Here is an 18,441-nt window from a genome sequence, read left to right as displayed (position 1 = left end):
ATGGACCTATTGGTATTTATAAACTACTTCTGCACATCATTATTGTAATTTAGATGACCAGCTTGACATTTTCAAGTCTGCCCAGATTTTGGTTCTGTTATTTGTTTGATCTGTACAAATACCAAATGTTGCAGATGATTTTACTTGTTTGCTATTGATTTATTCCTACGCTGGGACCAGTAACTTTCTGAACTCTTAGCTGTTACCAAACAAAATATGAAAATATGAAGTGTTAAGTCTTGAGTTTTTTCCAGGTAATGGTTGGCTGCTGTATATTTAGCTCTGCAAGAGGTGTTTTTTTCTTCAAAATGTCAAACTATGTATTTAATGAATTGTGACATTATTGTGTTCTACATATCTTAGTGTTGATATTCATCTGATAACAGGTCATGTATTAATCCTCAGCTAACCTGGTAGATGTTACAGTAATGTAATGTAGTCTCACTGGTCACTGCTCCTGCTTCATATCATCCAGTGCCATTCTGTGAGAGTGCAGCCATCGCTGGGCTAACTGTAAACCGGTGATCTGTTTCCTGTGGCTTGTGTCTGACATAAGCGCTTCAGGTTTTAACACTTGCATTTGTTTATTCATAACAAACAGCCCGAATCTCCCAAAGCATTCAAGCTACAGGCAAGTGAATCTCCCGCTTTCTCAAAAAAAAAAAAAAGTGTGTGACCGCTTTTGATGTCAGTGTGTATGTGCATGCCCCTTCTCTCCAAATCTGTGCCGCTTCTGTAATGATGTTGACCGACTAATCTAAGCTTCTTTCTTTATGAGGTATTTGTTTGTGCTGGCTCAGTCTACTCACATGATTATTTGAAGCCTAGTGAATCTGCCGTTAAACCACCAGGCTCATGATAATAAAACACTTTGTTTTATCAGTTGGTTCAGGTTTATTAGAACAGTTGGGGATTAAGATGCTTTATTAGAAACACATGTCAGTCAAACACAAATAATTAGCTTGTACCTGCCGTTAAACCTGTTCACATTAAGTGCTCGGGAAGTATTACAGTAATGAACTCTGTGTAGCCCCGCTGTGTTGGTTTGTTAATCCTCATTTTAAATTTACCTGCCTTGTTGGAAAGTCAGACCATAGCCACACTAAACATCTCTCCTCTTCATCTTTTACTTTTTACTAAATTGAATCCATGACATTACAACCCCCAGATGTCAAAGATACTAAAGTTGACAGCAGTTAAATCTTTCATGTATTGATGCATGTTTTCCATAGGTAATGTACTCTAGATGCATGTGTGTACTTTAAAGAGCATTTCAATTAATAATTAATTTCTATCTTGGCTTACTCTAAAGCCTTGGCTGTGGTTATGTTATTTCAGTTACCAAATGTGCCTTGGAATTCGTGTGTGGCTTTTGTTGCCCAGTCAATAATCAAACACAGGGGGATTTTCTATGTTGGCGTCGAAGCCTAACCTGGATTTTTTTGGATTTTAATCGGCAATATTTTGTCCCAGAGGTAACACAAATGAGATTCTGCTGACACAGTATTGAATTTGCTCCAACTTCAACTCCAATCCCAACAAAACTTGATAGTTTCTGACTCACCTCCTCTCTACTTGATTTATCCGGTAGCATTTTGTTTTTCTTTCTCCCCTAAACCAGTACCTGATGTTTCTCTGTCCTCTATAATTCTAATAACTGTGGAAACAGAGTGAGTCCTCTAACCGGCAGCTCTGAGCTACACAATCCAGGTGAATGCCCTCTAATATGCTGTGGTTCGGTAGCTTTGAGTGAGAGGCTGTAACTCAGTGCCTCAGCGCTCCCCTGCCGGAGCGCTCCATCCACGCTGACCTCCTTAATGCTGCTTTCCCTCTGCAATGCATTACAGCTGCCTCTGAGCACAGGCCAGAGGAATGTAGAACCAGGGATCGAGGGAAAGCAAAGATGTGGGGCAGGAGAGAAGATTGGAAAGGGGGTGAGCAAGGGGGGAGATGAAGTAGTGGAGGAGAAGTAAAGCAGACCAGAGGAGATCGGACTTTCATATTTCACTCAGTGAGAAAGACAAATGGGAGAACCTGTTTATCCATGTCATTGCACAGGGATTTATCCACCCAGAACTGTGTTATTCTATGTTAGTCAGGACCTGGAAGACAAAAAGAGAAAATGAGGGGGGATAGATACTCCCTTCCTCTGTTGCTAAAACCCATGTTCTTCAGGAAGTTTGTCTGTAGACCTTCAGCATTACTCAGTGGAGAACTCTCACTCTTGATGTTGTTTCCTTGTCATTTCTTATCATCATACTAATGAGTTGAGTAATATGGGGCCAAGAGACACTCACATAGGCCAAGGAATTTGTATTGTCCCTCTTTTTTTCTTCCTCAGTCTCACTTTCTGTTTTATATCTCATATAAGTAGGGCTATAGATAGTCTTTTGTTTCTTTTATCTGCAATTTCTGGCTAGCCAAACAGTCAGCAAGTCAGAGTCCAGAAAATACTTACTGTGTTTCCTCTGGACAGCCCGGAGGAGTACCTTGGAGTCAGTTCAAGGCAGGGTCCGATCTGCTGTGCTGCAGGTGGTAAAGCTACCCCAAGGGTTATTTCTGTGCTACAAGTGCCCCGGATAGTGGAGGTTGTGTCATGTGTATGGGAATTAGAGGTTTCAGGGACCATAGGGAATGTCCCAACCACCTATCAGTCCAGGTTTTGAGATTTGGGAGGAAGCCATCCGCAACATAACCGCCATGGTGGTACAGCCTTTGGATATATAGGGTATATGATCCCAGCCATAGGAATGTGCAGGCCAGAAGCACGCTCTCACTCATCAACTCAACCTAACCGTTCACTATAGGGCCATGTGGTGGAACATGCTCGCTGAAGTGCCTTTGTGGTTTCACAAGTCCTGTCAAACTGTTTGGTTCTCTTTGCCCCTTAAATTTCTTGAGTTGCCCCGACAAAAATCACATTGTACTGCAGCTGACTGAAGTAAAGCCAGCAGAGCCATGATAAATTGCAGGCTGTCTGAAATATCAGTTTAACATATTGACTTGGCGACGTTTTCCCCTACCTGATCTGTTACCAAGAATTTATTTGCCTTGCCAAGTTGTGTATGTTTTGGCAGACGCAGACAAATTTGATAAATAGTGATAAAAAGATTCATTACGTGGGGCCAGGCACTAGAGGTGTTTGACAGCTTGTTGGATTCTTACCTCTCTGTCTCTCTCTTCTCTCTCTCACAGGGTGAGTTGGAACGCCAGCTCCTGCAAGCCAACCCCATCCTTGAGTCTTTTGGCAATGCCAAGACAGTGAAAAATGACAACTCATCTCGCTTTGTGAGTCTACAGTTCCTCTTTAAAGGATCATTATCTTGATTTAAACATTATGTACAGATAGTATGTATAAGAGACACAGGTTTACTCCAAGTTGGCGATCAGTGGTGCAGTTTACATTAGCCCTAATTAACATAATCCAACAGTATTTCTTCATGGTGAACACAGAAGATGTTTTCCCATCCATCCATCCATCCATTTTCATCCGCTTGATCCGGAGTCGGGTCGCGGGGGCAGCAGTCGGAGCAGGGATCCCCAGACTTCCCTCTCCCCGGACACTTCCTCCAGCTCTTCCGGGGGGACCCCAAGGCGTTCCCAGGCCAGCCGAGTGACGTAGTCACTCCAGCGTGTCCTGGGTCTTCCTCGGGGCCTCCTCCCGGTGGGACATGCCCGGAACACCTCACGAGGGAGGCGTCCAGGGGGCATCCTATACAGGTGCCCGAGCCACCTCAGCTGGCTCCTCTCGATGTGGAGGAGCAGCGGCTCTACTCCGAGCTCCTCCCGGGTGACAGAGCTCCTCACCCTATCTCTAAGGGAGCGCCCCGCCACCCTGCGGAGGAAACTCATTTCGGCCGCTTGTATCCGGGATCCCGTTCTTTCGGTCATGACCCAGAGTTCATGACCATAGGTGAGGGTGGGAACGTAGATCGACCGGTAAATCGAGAGCTTTGCCTTTCGGCTCAGCTCCTTCTTCACCACGACGGACCGATACAATGACCGCATTACTGCGGCCGCCGCACCGATCCGCCTGTCGATCTCGCGCTCCGTTCTCCCCTCACTCGTGAACAGGACCCCAAGATACTTAAACTCCTCCACCTGAGGCAGGAACTCTCCCCCGACCTGGAGGGTGCAAGCCACCTTTTTCCGGTCGAGAACCATGGCCTCGGACTTAGAGGTGCTGATTCTCATCCCAGCTGCTTCACACTCGGCTGCAAACCGCCCCAGTGCATGCTGAAGGTCCTGGCTCGAGGGAGCCAACAAGACCACATCATCTGCAAAAAGCAGAGATGAAATCAAGTGGCTCCCGAACCGTACCCCCTCCGGCACTTGGCTGCGCCTAGAAATTCTGTCCATATAAATAATGAACAGAACCGGTGACAAAGGGCAGCCCTGCCGGAGTCCAACACGCACCGGGAACAGGTCTGACTTACTGCCGGCAATGCGAACCAAGCTCCTGCTCCGGTCATACAGGGACCGTACAGCTCTCAGCAGAGGGCCTCCGACCCCATACTCTCGGAGCACCTCCCACAGGATGCCACGTGGGACACGGTCGAAAGCCTTCTCCAAGTCCACAAAACACATGTGGACTGGTTGGGCAAACTCCCATGCACCCTCGAGCACCCTGCGGAGGGTGTAGAGCTGGTCCAGCGTTCCACGGCCAGGACGAAAACCGCATTGTTCCTCCTGAATCCGAGGTTCGACTATCGGCCGAATTCTCCTCTCCAGCACCCTGGAATAGACTTTCCCCGGGAGGCTGAGGAGTGTGATCCCCCGGTAGTTGGGACACACCCTCCGGTCCCCCTTTTTGAAGAGAGGGACCACCACCCCGGTCTGCCAGTCCAGAGGCACTGTCCCCGACTGCCACGCGATGCTGCAGAGGCGTGTCAGCCACGACAGCCCCGCAACATCCAGAGACTTGAGGTACTCAGGGCGGATCTCATCCACCCCCGGTGCCTTGCCACTGAGGAGCTTCCGGACTACCTCAGTGACTTCAGCTTGGGTGATGAATGAATCAACCTCTGAATCCTCAGCCTCTGCTTCCTCGACGGAAGGCATGTCAGTGGGATTGAGGAGATCCTCGAAGTATTCCTTCCACCGTCCGACGATATCCCCAGTCGAGGTCAACAGCTCCCCTCCTCCACTGTAAACAGTGTTGGCGGAGCACTGCTTCCCCCTCCTGAGGCGTCGGATGGTTTGCCAGAATTTCCTCGAGGCCGACCGGTAGTCCTCCTCCATGGCCTCCCCGAACTTTTCCCAGACCCGAGTTTTTGCTTCCGTGACCGCCCGGGCTGCCGTCCGCTTGGCCTGCCGGTACCCGTCAGCTGCCTCGGGAGTCCCCCGAGCTAGCCAGGCTCGGTAGGACTCCTTCTTCAGCTTGACGGCATCCCTTACTTCTGGTGTCCACCACCGGGTTCGGGGATTACCGCCGCGACAAGCACCGGAGACCTTACGGCCACAGCTCCGGATGGCCGCGTCAACAATGGAAGTGGAGAACATGGTCCATTCAGACTCAATGTCTCCGGCTTCCCTCGGAATCCGGTCAAAGCTCTCCCGGAGGTGGGAGTTGAAGACCTCCCTGACAGGGGATTCTGCCAGACGTTCCCAGCAGACCCTCACGATACGCTTGGGTCTGCCAAGTCTGACCAGCTTCCTCCCCTGCCAGCGGATCCAACTCACCACCAGGTGGTGATCAGTTGACAGCTCAGCCCCTCTCTTCACCCGAGTGTCCAAGACATACGGCCGGAGATCAGATGACACGACTACAAAGTCGATCATTGACCTCCGGCCTAGGGTGTCCTGGTGCCACGTGCACTGATGGACACCCTTATGCCTGAACATGGTGTTCGTTATGGACAAACTGTGGCTAGCACAGAAGTCCAATAACAAAACACCGCTCGGGTTCAGATCGGGGAGGCCGTTCCTCCCAATCACACCTCTCCAGGTAACACTGTCGCTGCCCACGTGGGCATTGAAGTCCCCCAGCAGAACGATGGAGTCCCCAGTTGGAGCGCTTTCCAGCACCCCTCCCAGGGCCTCCAGGAAGGCCGGGTACTCTGCACTGCCGTTCGGCCCGTAGGCCGAGACAACAGTGAGAGACCTATCCCCGACCCGAAGGCGCAGGGAAACGACCCTCTCGTTCAGTGGGGAGAACTCCAACACATGGCGGCTGAGCTGGGGGGCTATGAGCAAGCCCACACCAGCTCGCCGCCTCTCACCATGGGCAACTCCAGAGTGGAAGAGAGTCCAGCCTCTCTCAAGGAGTTGGGTTCCAGAGCCCAGGCTGTGCGTGGAGGTGAGCCCGACTATCTCTAGTCGATACCTCTCAGCCTCCCGCACGAGCTCAGGCTCTTTCCCCCCCAGCGAGGTGACATTCCATGTCCCTAAAGCCAGAGTCGTTGTCCGGGGATTGGGTCGCCGGGGCCCCCGCCCACGGCTGCCACCCAAAACACACGGCACCGGCCCCTCATGGTCCTTCCTGCGGGTGGTGGGCCTACTGGAAGGCGGGCCCACGTCGCTCCTTCGGGCTGGGCCCGGCCGGGTCCCGTGGGCGGAGACCCGGCCACCAGGCGCTCGCCTTCGAGCCCCAACCCCAGGCCTGGCTCCAGGGTGGGGCCCCGGTGACGCCGATCCGGGCGACGTGAACGTCCTCGATATTGTTCCACTCATGAGGGGTTTTGGAACCGCTCTTAGTCTGACCCGTCACCTAGGACCTGTTTGCCTTGGGAGACCCTACCAGGGGCATTAAGCCCCGGACAACATAGCTCCCAGGATCATTCGGGTGCTCAAACCCCTCCACCACGGTAAGGTGGCGGTTCAAGGAGGGGAAGATGTTAAAAAAAAAAAAAAGATGTTTTCCCCACTCTACATTTTTAATACATCCAGACTAACTAAGGATTTACTCATCATCATTGAATTTTAATAGTTTGGCACTTATGGAAATATGCTTATTTGCCTTTGGCCCGAGCCTGAGATGAGGAGAAGGAGGATGAAATATTTTATGTAATGGATATATATTATATACCAGTAGCTATAGCTTAACTTTGCACAAAGACTCCAAGCAAAAGAAGAAAAAAAAAACAAGCCTGCTTGTCTGAAGGTTAAAAAATCTGCCTACCATCTCAAAAGCTCACTTAGTAACACATTACATCCTGGCCAAGGAAACTAGCAGACACTCCAGGAAGTCTTGCTTCCTGCCAAGAAATAGTCCAGATAAAACCCCAGTGTGTTGTTTTCTAACATACGGTAGGTTTTCATATGGATTTAACAAATGAGATATAGCATGTCATTAGTGTGCTTTCAGAAGATTTTGTTACCTTTGGATGGAGTTAGACTAGCTGCTTCCCCCTGATTTTGGCCTTTGTGATAAGGTCAACTAACCGGCTTCTGGCTGTAGCTTCATATTTGAATAATGAACAGACATGAGAATGATATCAGTCTCCAGATAGTTAATACATGTAAGTTTTCCATATTGTATTCCCTTAAGGTTTTTTTTATTATTATTATTATCATCATTCTATTTAAATTATTTTTTCTATGTCTTGTTTCAGTCTCTACCTTCGAATTTTCTAAAAAAAAATCTGTTATCCTAAAATGGGCTGATATCACATCTTGAATACTTTGTTGTCTCATCATGTAGTGACGAGTTACAGGAATCACAACAATGCTTGCTGTAAGCCTTTTTTTGTGACCAAGTGCATCATGCAGCCAAAATTAACCACCATGGTGCTGGGTTCTCATGATTCACAGGCTGGCTTAGTTGAGGAGCTCTGACCACCAGTAGACAGATGGGCACACACACATTTACACACACATTCACTGTCAGGAAACCACAGACTGGGATGCCTGGGATTCTTTCTGACCTGTTAACCTGGCTTTTCCTAATATAGACATTTTATTCTTCAATGTTTTTCTGCTATCTGCAAAAAAAAAACACAAGGTGGTATTTTAAACAGTGCCTGAAGGGAGATGAAATAGTTAGATAAATGTTCCAAATCATACTGACATCATAGGAGTCCTCATAAAATATTTCAATAAATTCAACAACTGATGTTTAACACATTTTCATGTTTGTTTTTTCCTTGCAGGGGAAGTTCATCAGAATCAACTTTGACGTCACAGGCTACATTGTTGGGGCCAATATTGAGACTTGTATCCTCCTTACTGACCATTAAAGGACTGTCTGAAAAATAAAAAGCTAAAATAAAGGGTACACACAGAGTTGAGAGCTGAGAGTAGTGGTTTGGCTATTGGACTCACCATCGCCAATGCTTTACCACAGAAATGCCTTTCTTGCTCTGTATATTCCAGAGTTACAGAGCACTGGGCTGTAATGAAACCATTTTTATCTGCATTCCTTCTTTTATTGGAGTTTATTAATGCCTGGAAGAAAAATAAGAGACTAGGTTAATTTGGCTAAAATGTCTTTTTTTGCACCACTTGTGGAAAGAGTGAATTTATTTGTTGATTAGAATTAGATTTTATTCCCGTGTGATTTTGACGGTTCTATGCTATTTCTTGGAAGATGCATCTGCTGTGTGCTTTACGGGATTTTTTGTCAGAACATAGTAGCTGCATAGATTGCTGAAAATGTAAAACAAAAGTCACAATACTACAGCAGTGACAGTATCGACTGCTTCATATTCATGTTGTGATTAAATTGTCGGTCCTTAAGCTCTGCTCTCAGATCTTCTGGAGAAGTCGAGGGCCATTCGACAGGCCAAAGATGAGAGGACCTTCCACATTTTTTACCGTCTGCTGGCAGGGGCCGGAGAGCATCTCCGGAGTGAGTGTCTGAATCTTACTATGAGGAGAAATCAGGATAAACAAAACCATGAGAGAAGGGATAGTGAGGTTTAATGTGTGTGCTAATTTGCTTCAGGCAAAGAACAGAGGTTTAGACAGAAGGTTTGAATTAGCACCAGTGCAACAAATCTTTCTCTCTCGTTAACTTTTAATTTAGCTTGTTAGTGCATTGTTTCACGATGATGCAGAAGATCTTTAGACAACATATTTTACTTATGAACTAATGAATTTTAAAGTTGACATCATCTCTTGTTTGCTCATGGACTCTCTGTCTAAAGTGAATTGTCTTCAATTAAAATGGATGTAAATCTAACACAAAATCAGAAAATTTTGCAACCATCATTCAAATTGTTGCTTTTGAGTACAATCTCAACATGTACCAAATACATACACAACACAAAGAAGAAAGATGAGAGTGCTGATCTAAATTAACGTGCAAATATATGAACAATTTTCTTTCCCTCTCCAGCGGACCTGCTCCTCGAAGGCTTTAACGACTACCGTTTCCTGTCAAATGGTAACATTCCCATCCCTGGTCAACAGGACAAGGATAATTTCCAGGAGACAATGGATGCCATGCACATCATGAGCTTCAACCACGAGGAGATTGTCTGTGAGTACTGCTTCCAGATGTTCCCTGAATTGTAGTATACTTCTTTTATTTCCCCCTTGTACTCAGTCATTACCTACTTTCCCCACGGGGACCAATAAAGTGTTATCATATCCTTCCCAGGCATGTTGAAGGTGGTCTCTGCAGTGCTGCAGTTTGGCAACATTGTCTTCAAGAAGGAGAGAAACACGGATCAGGCTTCAATGCCTGAGAACACAGGTAAAAATCCAACATACAGACATAGTAAAACATGAACACACTCCCTAGTGTATGTCATCAACCCAGATAATAACATGACTGTGACCCATAGCTTCCATAACAACAGGTGATGGAAAACCTTCTGCTCAAATCCATGTAATACATGCTCCCACTGTGAGCACATGCTTTATTAGAAACATGATTACAATGAAGTCAGATTATGAGTCTCATGGTAGTTGAACGCTTGTAACGTCTGGCTCATTTCAGCACCATCACATGCTGCTGTAGTCTGAACTATACCGTAGACACAAACTGCTCAGTATGAGAAATTACATTAGATGAAATATTAGTGATGTTAGTGTTATAAGTAATATCTTGGGGTAAGACCAATTAAACATACGGTACTAGTTCTAGCTCCCTAAGACCTCACTTGAAGAAAGCTATTGACCCACTTGGGGTTTTGGCCCAGACAGAATATGTAATGTTATAGTCATATATACTGGATTGTTAAAACAGACCTAGGTAGTGTTGTCTTTACACTTTTTTCATTTTTGATTCAATTATTTGAACCTAGCATTAAGCTTAGACTCTGAGAATCTGATGTTATGTTATAAAACCAGACATGTTGAACGCTTATATAATGTACTAATGTAGTAAGGTACTTGCTATCTGCTCCCTCACTTTTCCAGCTGCACAGAAGCTCTGCCACCTGCTTGGAATGAATGTTATGGAGTTCACCAGGGCGATCCTCTCCCCGAGGATCAAAGTGGGACGAGACTATGTGCAGAAGGCACAGACCAAAGAACAGGTAAGGTGCCACTGAGCAGGATGAACAATGATAACACCTGCTATTGAATTATGCACAACATCAAATTGAATTCTTGTTTTGTTCCAAACTATTACAGCAACACAATGTTTATAAACATTCGTATGTACTTATGGCTTGGTGGGTTATGTATTATTAATGATGTCTTTCATACTGTACTCTCTCTGGTCCTGTGCTCTTTGTTTTTTCCTTCAGGCTGACTTCGCTGTCGAAGCCCTGGCCAAGGCAACATATGAGCGTCTGTTCCGATGGCTGGTCCACCGCATCAACAAGGCCCTGGACAGGACCAAACGTCAGGGGGCATCGTTCATCGGCATCCTGGACATAGCTGGCTTTGAAATCTTTGAGGTGCTGACTGATAACACTTCACAATTGAACACAAATGTATTCACATCAAATAAATTTAGCCTTCAGACATTGCAGTGTTTTTCTATTACAAGATTACAAGATTTGGTGATTAAAACACACACTGTAAACCAATAATATCGACTAAAGGTTCTGCTTACGTTATGCTTGTTAGCAAGCCTCCTATAAAACTGAATTATAATTGCAAAACAATCAATAATAGAATACCATAACTAACTAACAACTCACTTCTTCTGTTTCACACTTTCTTTGCAGCTGAACTCATTTGAGCAGCTTTGCATCAACTACACCAACGAGAAGCTGCAGCAGCTCTTCAACCACACCATGTTCATCCTGGAGCAGGAGGAGTATCAGAGAGAGGGCATCGAGTGGAGCTTCATCGACTTTGGCCTGGACCTGCAGCCCTGCATCGACCTCATTGAGAGGCCGGTCAGTGTTTTCTGTCTGGCTGTCTGGCTGTCTGACTGTGTGTGTGTCCTATGAATATTTGTATTTACCTAAATTTGTCTCCTCAGAATAACCCCCCTGGTATTCTGGCTCTGCTGGATGAGGAGTGCTGGTTCCCTAAAGCCACAGACAAGACCTTTGTTGATAAAGTGCTGCAGGAGCAGGGCACACACACCAAGTTTCAGAAGCCGCGTCAGCTCAAGGACAAAGCTGACTTCTGCATCATTCACTATGCAGGGCGGGTACGTACATCCCATTAAGCTGTCTGGTGTTCCGACTCTTTTCCTGGGACTGGTAGCTGGTTGTGCTCAAATATGCTAGTGCTCTTGCACAGTTCTTTGAAATAGAAAAAATGAAATATGTACTTTTGGAAACCTTTATTCACACCCTCTCTATAGGGTCAGATTTATACATGTTTTATATGTTTTCCTTATGCAAAAAAAACTCTGTTTCTGGGATGTTTTGCAGTCTCTCTCAGAGCCACAGACTCTGCTCCTCCAAAAGCGCACTTAACCAGGTCATTGCCTGAAAACAATAGCCCAGTTGTCATAGTGCTTCTGCAGGAAACCCACATCTGGTTCGCATTGGTGCAAGATTGAGTCTTTGGTGCCTGGTGGTTACATAACTGAGGTTTTCAACTTTCACCCTTTTGTATGGTGGTCTGCCATCTGCAAAGAGAAAACGATACTGCACTGCATTCCAGGGAGGACGCTTGTCAGTCATTGTGTGAAATCTGATACAGCCCCTAGGGTGATAGTTAAATTAAGTTTACCCCTCTGTTTTTTTCTCTGTTGTACATATAATACTTTATTTGAACACAGTGCAGCACATCAGTCAGCCTTGTCTAAACATTAGTCCTGGATCTGAGTCTGTCGGTGACAAACAGGTGAAAATCTCAGATTCAGCCACATAGTAAGCATCCAGTATCTGACACCATGGCCAGTATTTAATTTGAACTTCATCAAATAAATCCAGCGTGACAGTGTGATACTGAAGAGGAAAATAAGTGCAAACACTGTGAGTTTGCTTTTCCAGGATTCTGATGAAAGCCATATGGAGATCTTACATTCCTCCTCTCAGGTTGCTGACCATGTCAGTTACTTGTTATGCTCTCCTCTAATCCAACACTCCTCATAGTATGTTAGACGTTTGAAAAACACATACAAGTCAAAGTTATCATCATGTTACAGAAACTAATCGCATCAACACGATAGGTTCCAGTTTGAACCGACTGTGCTGTCAGTCAAATGTAATGTCCAAATAACTCAACGTCTTTCACCCCCATACAATGAGTCTTCTTGGTTCAGTATTAAATGTGATTGTTTGATCTGATTTGCTGAACTCTCTACTACTCACTGTATAGTCTGCTCATACAGCACATCTGGCACTGCCTCCAAGTCCAAACAACGGCTGCATGGTTTGGAAACACTACGAGCCAGATCTAGCTGTCAGTTAACACGGACTGTTACAGACAGGTGAAGCAACAGACCAGCGGCAGTAATCAGAGGCTGAAAGCCAATAATCAAAAAATGTATTTTGAAAGCATTTTTTCTTTTACACTGCTGTCACTGGGGTATAAGAGTAAAACAGCGGAAAGAGATTGGATGAGATATTGTCCAAAAAGGAAATCTGGTTTAATGCAGAGTGGTTTTGCTTTTTTGTGGGTGTATACAGCATATTGTAACTTAGCCGGCAACTACCTTCAAATAATTTTCATCTGTCATTTATTATATATATAAAAAAAAATACAATTTCATCTGGGACTTTGGAGGAAATAAAAATGCCATATAACTTAATCTTAAAATAATACTGAGGAATTGTTTCCGTAGGTGGACTATAAAGCTGATGAATGGCTCATGAAGAACATGGATCCCCTAAATGACAATGTGGCCACGCTGCTGCACCAGTCAACCGACAAGTTTGTGGCTGAGCTCTGGAAAGATGGTGAGTCACTTTCTGAGCAGGAGCTCTTCAAGTTTTTAGAAGAACAAAAGTATATTGTTACACAGTATATGTTTATCAGCTAAGAAATTCTAATGGACCTGCATTTTTCCAGAAGTCCAGAAGGATGTTACACAGTGCAGCAGACATTGGACAAATTAGACACATAAATAAAGTCTTTCTTTCCCTTATCGCTTTTGGGTTTATTCTCACAAAGCAGATTAAAACTCTGTTATAAAAATCTTTTCACTGATCTAATAAAAAGGAGAAAGTTACCCTCGCTCCTCTCCCAGACCCCCTCTGTAAGTTTTATCTAGCAGTGTGCTTCACTGGTTTAATGTGAGATGAGCAAAAACACCCAAGTGTTAGAGGGAAAACCACAGCCCAGGACACTCAGTGATTCATTGTTAATCCTGTATGTTCCTATCCTTTAAGTGCACTGTTAATATTTCAGTCAGATGGGAACCATGGCCGTCATTATCCTTATTTTAATTTGTCATTAATTATGTATTTTTATGGAATCAGCAAAAGGTCAAAAGGGAAGCAAAATGGCTTTATAACACTTTCTGGACTAATCTTTCCCCAGAGCAGCGGTCATCTGTGATAACTCAACACTTGCTTTAAATGATAAGGTTTTGATAACATGCATGCACCTGTAGTATGACAGTAGATGAACTGACATTTACTCTTTAATCCTCTTTTTTTAATAGCTAATCAATGCTTGTGAACGTTTGTGTGGGTGTGTGGTGTGATGGGTTGTATGTGTGTGTTTGCATGTAGTCTTTTTCTCTCTCACTCTCCTGTCTTCTTCCTGTGTCTGTGTCTCTGTTGCTGTAGACATTCAGACGTTTCAGAGAGCTTCTTTCTATGACAATGTGTCTGGGCTCCATGAAGCTCCAGGTGAATGATAGTAACACGTAAACTACTTCATGTACCACTGGCTTCTCTTCATCCTCGCCACTGGAGGGCTCATTGGTTCCTTGTCTTGTCATGGCTGCAGTATGCACCCCTCTGAAAGCTCCCCTCTGGCTTTGCATGGCTGCACTGCTGCTGTGTTTAAAACCTCTATAAAATACTAAAAAGGTCTATTCAACTATCAATACTGGTAGCTTACTAATGACATTTGCTGGGATAATTAACCAGGAGGTTTTTTTTTATTTATTTAGCTTGTAATCATGGGAACAAATGTTTTAAAGGAAAAAAAGATACAATACAATCATTGACAAAATAATAAATACATAGATATTATGATAGATATTATCAATGAATGTTTGCCTGCTGCTGCTTATAGGGCCTGAGCCATTTTGGTTGACCAGAAAAGGCACAATAGGTAGATTGATTTGGTGGCCCACTGTGACTAAAGAGGCCGTCATCACACCTAAACATTTCAAATGATGCAGTGATTAGCAGTCCTCTGACTCCACTGATACAGATCTATTTAAAGATATCCCAGTGACTATATAATCTTTTTTTGCATTCAGTCTTAAGCTAGGGTATGACAGCAGATGGAAAGAAATGACAGTGACCAAACACGAGGAGGATCAGTGGATCCATTGATTCAAGTTCCTGTTTACTCAGAGCAGACATTTATATGTACAGAGAGAGTGGAACATCTGAGGAATCCACATGCCAGTTATCTAATCCAACTCTGTCATTAATCTTTTTTCTACGAAAGGAGGAGCACAGAGGAGAGGCAGAGTTGCTGAACTGTTTTCCATTTGTGGGTTTTGACAGGGAAAATCTTATCATAGGGATGACTTAAAACAGTTATCGTCCAGTTTTCATTTAAATTCAAACAATGTTGATTTTTGGGAAATGGGTGCCAAAAATACACAAGGTTTCTATTTGTATTTTTTGTCTTTGTTGTCTAGAATAGTGTATGCTTTGGTTTATTAATGTTGTGGGAATTACATTTTGTACCATCAGTGAATGCTTAAGTTAAATATTAAGTTTTCAATTGTCTGTTTTATTTATATACCACCAGATCACATCAGGAGTGAGGTACCTGACAAATAGAGCAGCTATAGACCATACTCTTTATAGGCCACATAGAAGGCTTACATACTGCAGTTGAGGGAAAACAACACTGGTCTGGTGTGGCCAAAAATTTTCATTCATATTATACCCAACAAGAAATAAGTCACTGGGTTAGTACTGGGTATAATACTCATATATTCAGTTTGCTTTTTGTGATTGTTTTAGTAATAATTTAGTGGTTGATATGAAATAGTCTGAGTATTCCCCTGTTATGACATCATATAATGTGTTCTACATATTTAATGAAGTTTTTTTTTTCACTTTCCTGACTGTGAAACATTTTACTGCTGTCTGATTGACTCAAATCAACTAGATCCTGCTTCAAATCATGTTTGATTAAAGGCCTGTTGATGAGATGACCGGCCGACAGAAAGCAGCACTGTGTGTCTGCAACATGTTGTGTACATGTTGTGTTGCATCAGTTTGTCTTCATGCTTTATCATGAAAATAGAAAAGAGCAAATCCTGCTCAGTTGAACTCATCAATGTTTATTGGCAACTTTTCCTGATGAATATTCAGATTTGATGTAAAAACCAATAAAAGCAAAGTGGTTGTCTTTTTTCTGTTTTTATGTAAGTATGCAGCTCTTTAATTCTGTACTTTGAAGATATCTTAACAAATCTATCAGTGAAACCAGCATCAGAAAAAACACATGTATTCCTCCATTAATATAACTATCTCTCTTTCTCTTCACCTCACATTTCATCACCAGTCGATCGGATCGTGGGTCTGGACCAGGTTGCAGGCATGAATGAGACGGCGTTCGGTGCCGCCTACAAGACTAAGAAGGGCATGTTCCGCACCGTGGGACAACTGTACAAGGAGCAGTTGTCGAAACTGATGGCCACACTGAGAAACACCAACCCCAACTTTGTCCGCTGCATCATCCCCAACCATGAAAAACGGGCAAGTCCCTCATTTCATTATCACTATTCTTTCTCTGAATTGACTTTATCTTCATCACACTTCTGTCACCATGTTAATACACTTTGTGAGATTGTTGAATTATGTGCAGTTATGTAATCTTGAGTTGGGTTTTTGATGAGATGCACTTGAACTCACTGTAGTGGCCTCCTCTTCCTCCACTCACAGGCCGGTAAACTGGACCCCCACCTGGTTCTGGATCAGCTGAGGTGTAACGGTGTGCTGGAGGGGATCCGTATCTGCAGACAGGGTTTCCCCAACCGCATCGTCTTCCAGGAGTTCAGACAGAGGTAATGTTTCGCCTCTCATTTACCGCATTTCCTGTTTTGGTTTAGATAATTTAAACTATAATATTAAGCATGTCATTTGACTTATTTTTAAAACACCATGATAAAAATTGGATAATATAAGAATATATTATTGTTAGAAACAAATCTGTTGCACATACAAGACAGAGTACTACTACAGTGTTTAATATACAATATGCAGCTCTCAGAGGTCGAGCACTATGCTTTGTGTAGATTGATCTTGTGAGTCTCATAATAAAGTCTGTATCTTTTGAGAAAGACTTTTGCCACCTCTAGTTTTAGCTTGTAAAACTATCCTAATGACTCTATGTCATCTCTGCTCTTTGTCCAGGTATGAGATCCTCACTCCGAACGCCATTCCCAAAGGCTTCATGGATGGCAAGCAGGCCTGTGAGAGAATGGTAAGGCCTTGAGCAGTCTCAGTTTAGAAAAAGTGTAAACAATCTTGACTGCTGCCTCAGAGGTCTCATTTCAAACAAGAGGCTTCTTTTATTATGGTTTTCTCATTGTGAGGCAGACTGTATGTTTATCGTTTGAGAGTACAGAATAAATAAGACTAAGAATCACATTGTGTTTACACAAGAAATCTAAATATAAAGTTTATTTTATTGTTTCCCCTTAATTCCTGCCTGTTGCATAACAAGGGGTGTCTATTAAGTTGAACATCTCTTTACCTTTTATGTCTCTTTCTCTTTGGCAGATTCAAGCCCTGGAGCTGGACAGTAACCTATTTCGTATTGGCCAGAGTAAGATCTTCTTCAGGGCCGGAGTCCTGGCTCACTTGGAGGAGGAGAGGGACCTGAAGATCACTGACATTATCATCTATTTCCAAGCTGTCTGTCGAGGTTATCTGGCACGCAAGTAAGAGCTGCTCTGCCACTGCTGAGTGCTCCTCATTTCTATGTATTTGATTAAAAAAGAAAACATTTATTTCACTGTTGTCTCACCTAGTCTTTGTTTTCCTCCCCTCTTTTTAAACTCTGCAGGGCTTTTGCAAAGAAGCAGCAGCAGCTCAGTGCTCTGAAAGTTCTCCAGAGAAATTGTGCTGCCTATCTAAAGCTGCGTCACTGGCAGTGGTGGAGACTCTTCACCAAGGTGTGTGTTAGTGTGTATGTGGTTGACCCAGGGGATAAAGGCCATCAAATGTTGCAGTTATGATCTGTCTCCTCCTCCACTGAATCTTTTCCAATCACGTGCACCCGCAGGTGAAGCCTCTGCTGCAGGTGACCAGGCAGGAGGAGGAGATGCAGGCTAAAGATGAGGAGTTGGTCAAGGTGAAGGAGAAACAGACCAAGGTGGAGGGAGAGCTGGTGGAGATGGAGAGAAAACACCAGCAGGTCAGTCCTAACCATAGTCGTCAGAGTAAATTATATTGAATTATACGTACATGGTTTCAGTTATGAAAAACTAAAGGTTTAAAGGTTTAAACATCATGTTTGTGCAGTTGATGGAGGAGAAAAACATCCTAGCAGAGCAGCTGCAGGCAGAGACAGAGCTGTTTGCAGAGGCCGAGGAGATGAGAGCTCGTCTAGCGTCGAAAAAGCAAGAGCTGGAGGAGATCCTTCATGACCTGGAGTCCCGGCTGGAGGAAGAAGAGGAGAGAACCCAGGGCATGCAGAACGAGAAGAAGAAGATGCAGTCCCACATCCAGGTGTGCATTACTCATGCAACATGAAAGTAATAGTTACTGAAAACCAATTTTGGAAATATGTTGGGGTTTTTTTTTATCTCAAATTATGTAACTTCAAATGTCTTTTTACTAATAGTGTTTACTCCCATGATTCAATACTTGTGTGTGTAGGACCTGGAAGAACAGTTGGATGAGGAGGAGGCTGCCAGGCAGAAGCTGCAACTGGAGAAAGTGACCGCTGAGGCCAAAATGAAAAAATTTGAAGAGGACATTTTGCTACTGGAGGACCAGAACTCCAAGTTCCACAAGGTGAGAGAAGTGGAGGCTCCGAAAGTCAAATTTCAGG

At 44.0% G+C, this 18,441-nt stretch overlaps 1 protein-coding gene across 1 annotated transcript in view; it reads left to right on the top strand.

Annotated features, from left to right (window-relative positions):
• LOC310990229 (myosin-10) overlaps nucleotides 1-18,441 on the top strand; it is a 58,055-nt gene that overhangs the window by 31,159 nt on the left and 8,455 nt on the right. The window contains exons 6-24 of the mRNA XM_083977523.1: nucleotides 602-631; nucleotides 3,196-3,288; nucleotides 8,091-8,154; nucleotides 8,690-8,788; nucleotides 9,278-9,421; nucleotides 9,542-9,637; nucleotides 10,306-10,424; nucleotides 10,638-10,790; nucleotides 11,064-11,237; nucleotides 11,324-11,497; nucleotides 13,085-13,199; nucleotides 15,946-16,139; nucleotides 16,326-16,447; nucleotides 16,797-16,866; nucleotides 17,166-17,326; nucleotides 17,452-17,560; nucleotides 17,671-17,802; nucleotides 17,910-18,116; nucleotides 18,267-18,404. Coding sequence (XP_083833649.1) covers nucleotides 602-631; nucleotides 3,196-3,288; nucleotides 8,091-8,154; nucleotides 8,690-8,788; nucleotides 9,278-9,421; nucleotides 9,542-9,637; nucleotides 10,306-10,424; nucleotides 10,638-10,790; nucleotides 11,064-11,237; nucleotides 11,324-11,497; nucleotides 13,085-13,199; nucleotides 15,946-16,139; nucleotides 16,326-16,447; nucleotides 16,797-16,866; nucleotides 17,166-17,326; nucleotides 17,452-17,560; nucleotides 17,671-17,802; nucleotides 17,910-18,116; nucleotides 18,267-18,404 — 2,394 coding nt within the window. The remainder of the gene's footprint in view (nucleotides 1-601; nucleotides 632-3,195; nucleotides 3,289-8,090; nucleotides 8,155-8,689; nucleotides 8,789-9,277; nucleotides 9,422-9,541; nucleotides 9,638-10,305; nucleotides 10,425-10,637; nucleotides 10,791-11,063; nucleotides 11,238-11,323; nucleotides 11,498-13,084; nucleotides 13,200-15,945; nucleotides 16,140-16,325; nucleotides 16,448-16,796; nucleotides 16,867-17,165; nucleotides 17,327-17,451; nucleotides 17,561-17,670; nucleotides 17,803-17,909; nucleotides 18,117-18,266; nucleotides 18,405-18,441) is intronic.

This window comes from Trachurus trachurus, assembly GCF_905171665.1.
Source record: "Trachurus trachurus genome assembly, chromosome: 8".
Taxonomy (NCBI): Eukaryota; Metazoa; Chordata; class Actinopteri; order Carangiformes; family Carangidae; genus Trachurus; species Trachurus trachurus.
Note: the sequence above shows the minus strand (reverse complement) of the source record. Positions and strands in the feature narration are given on the sequence as shown.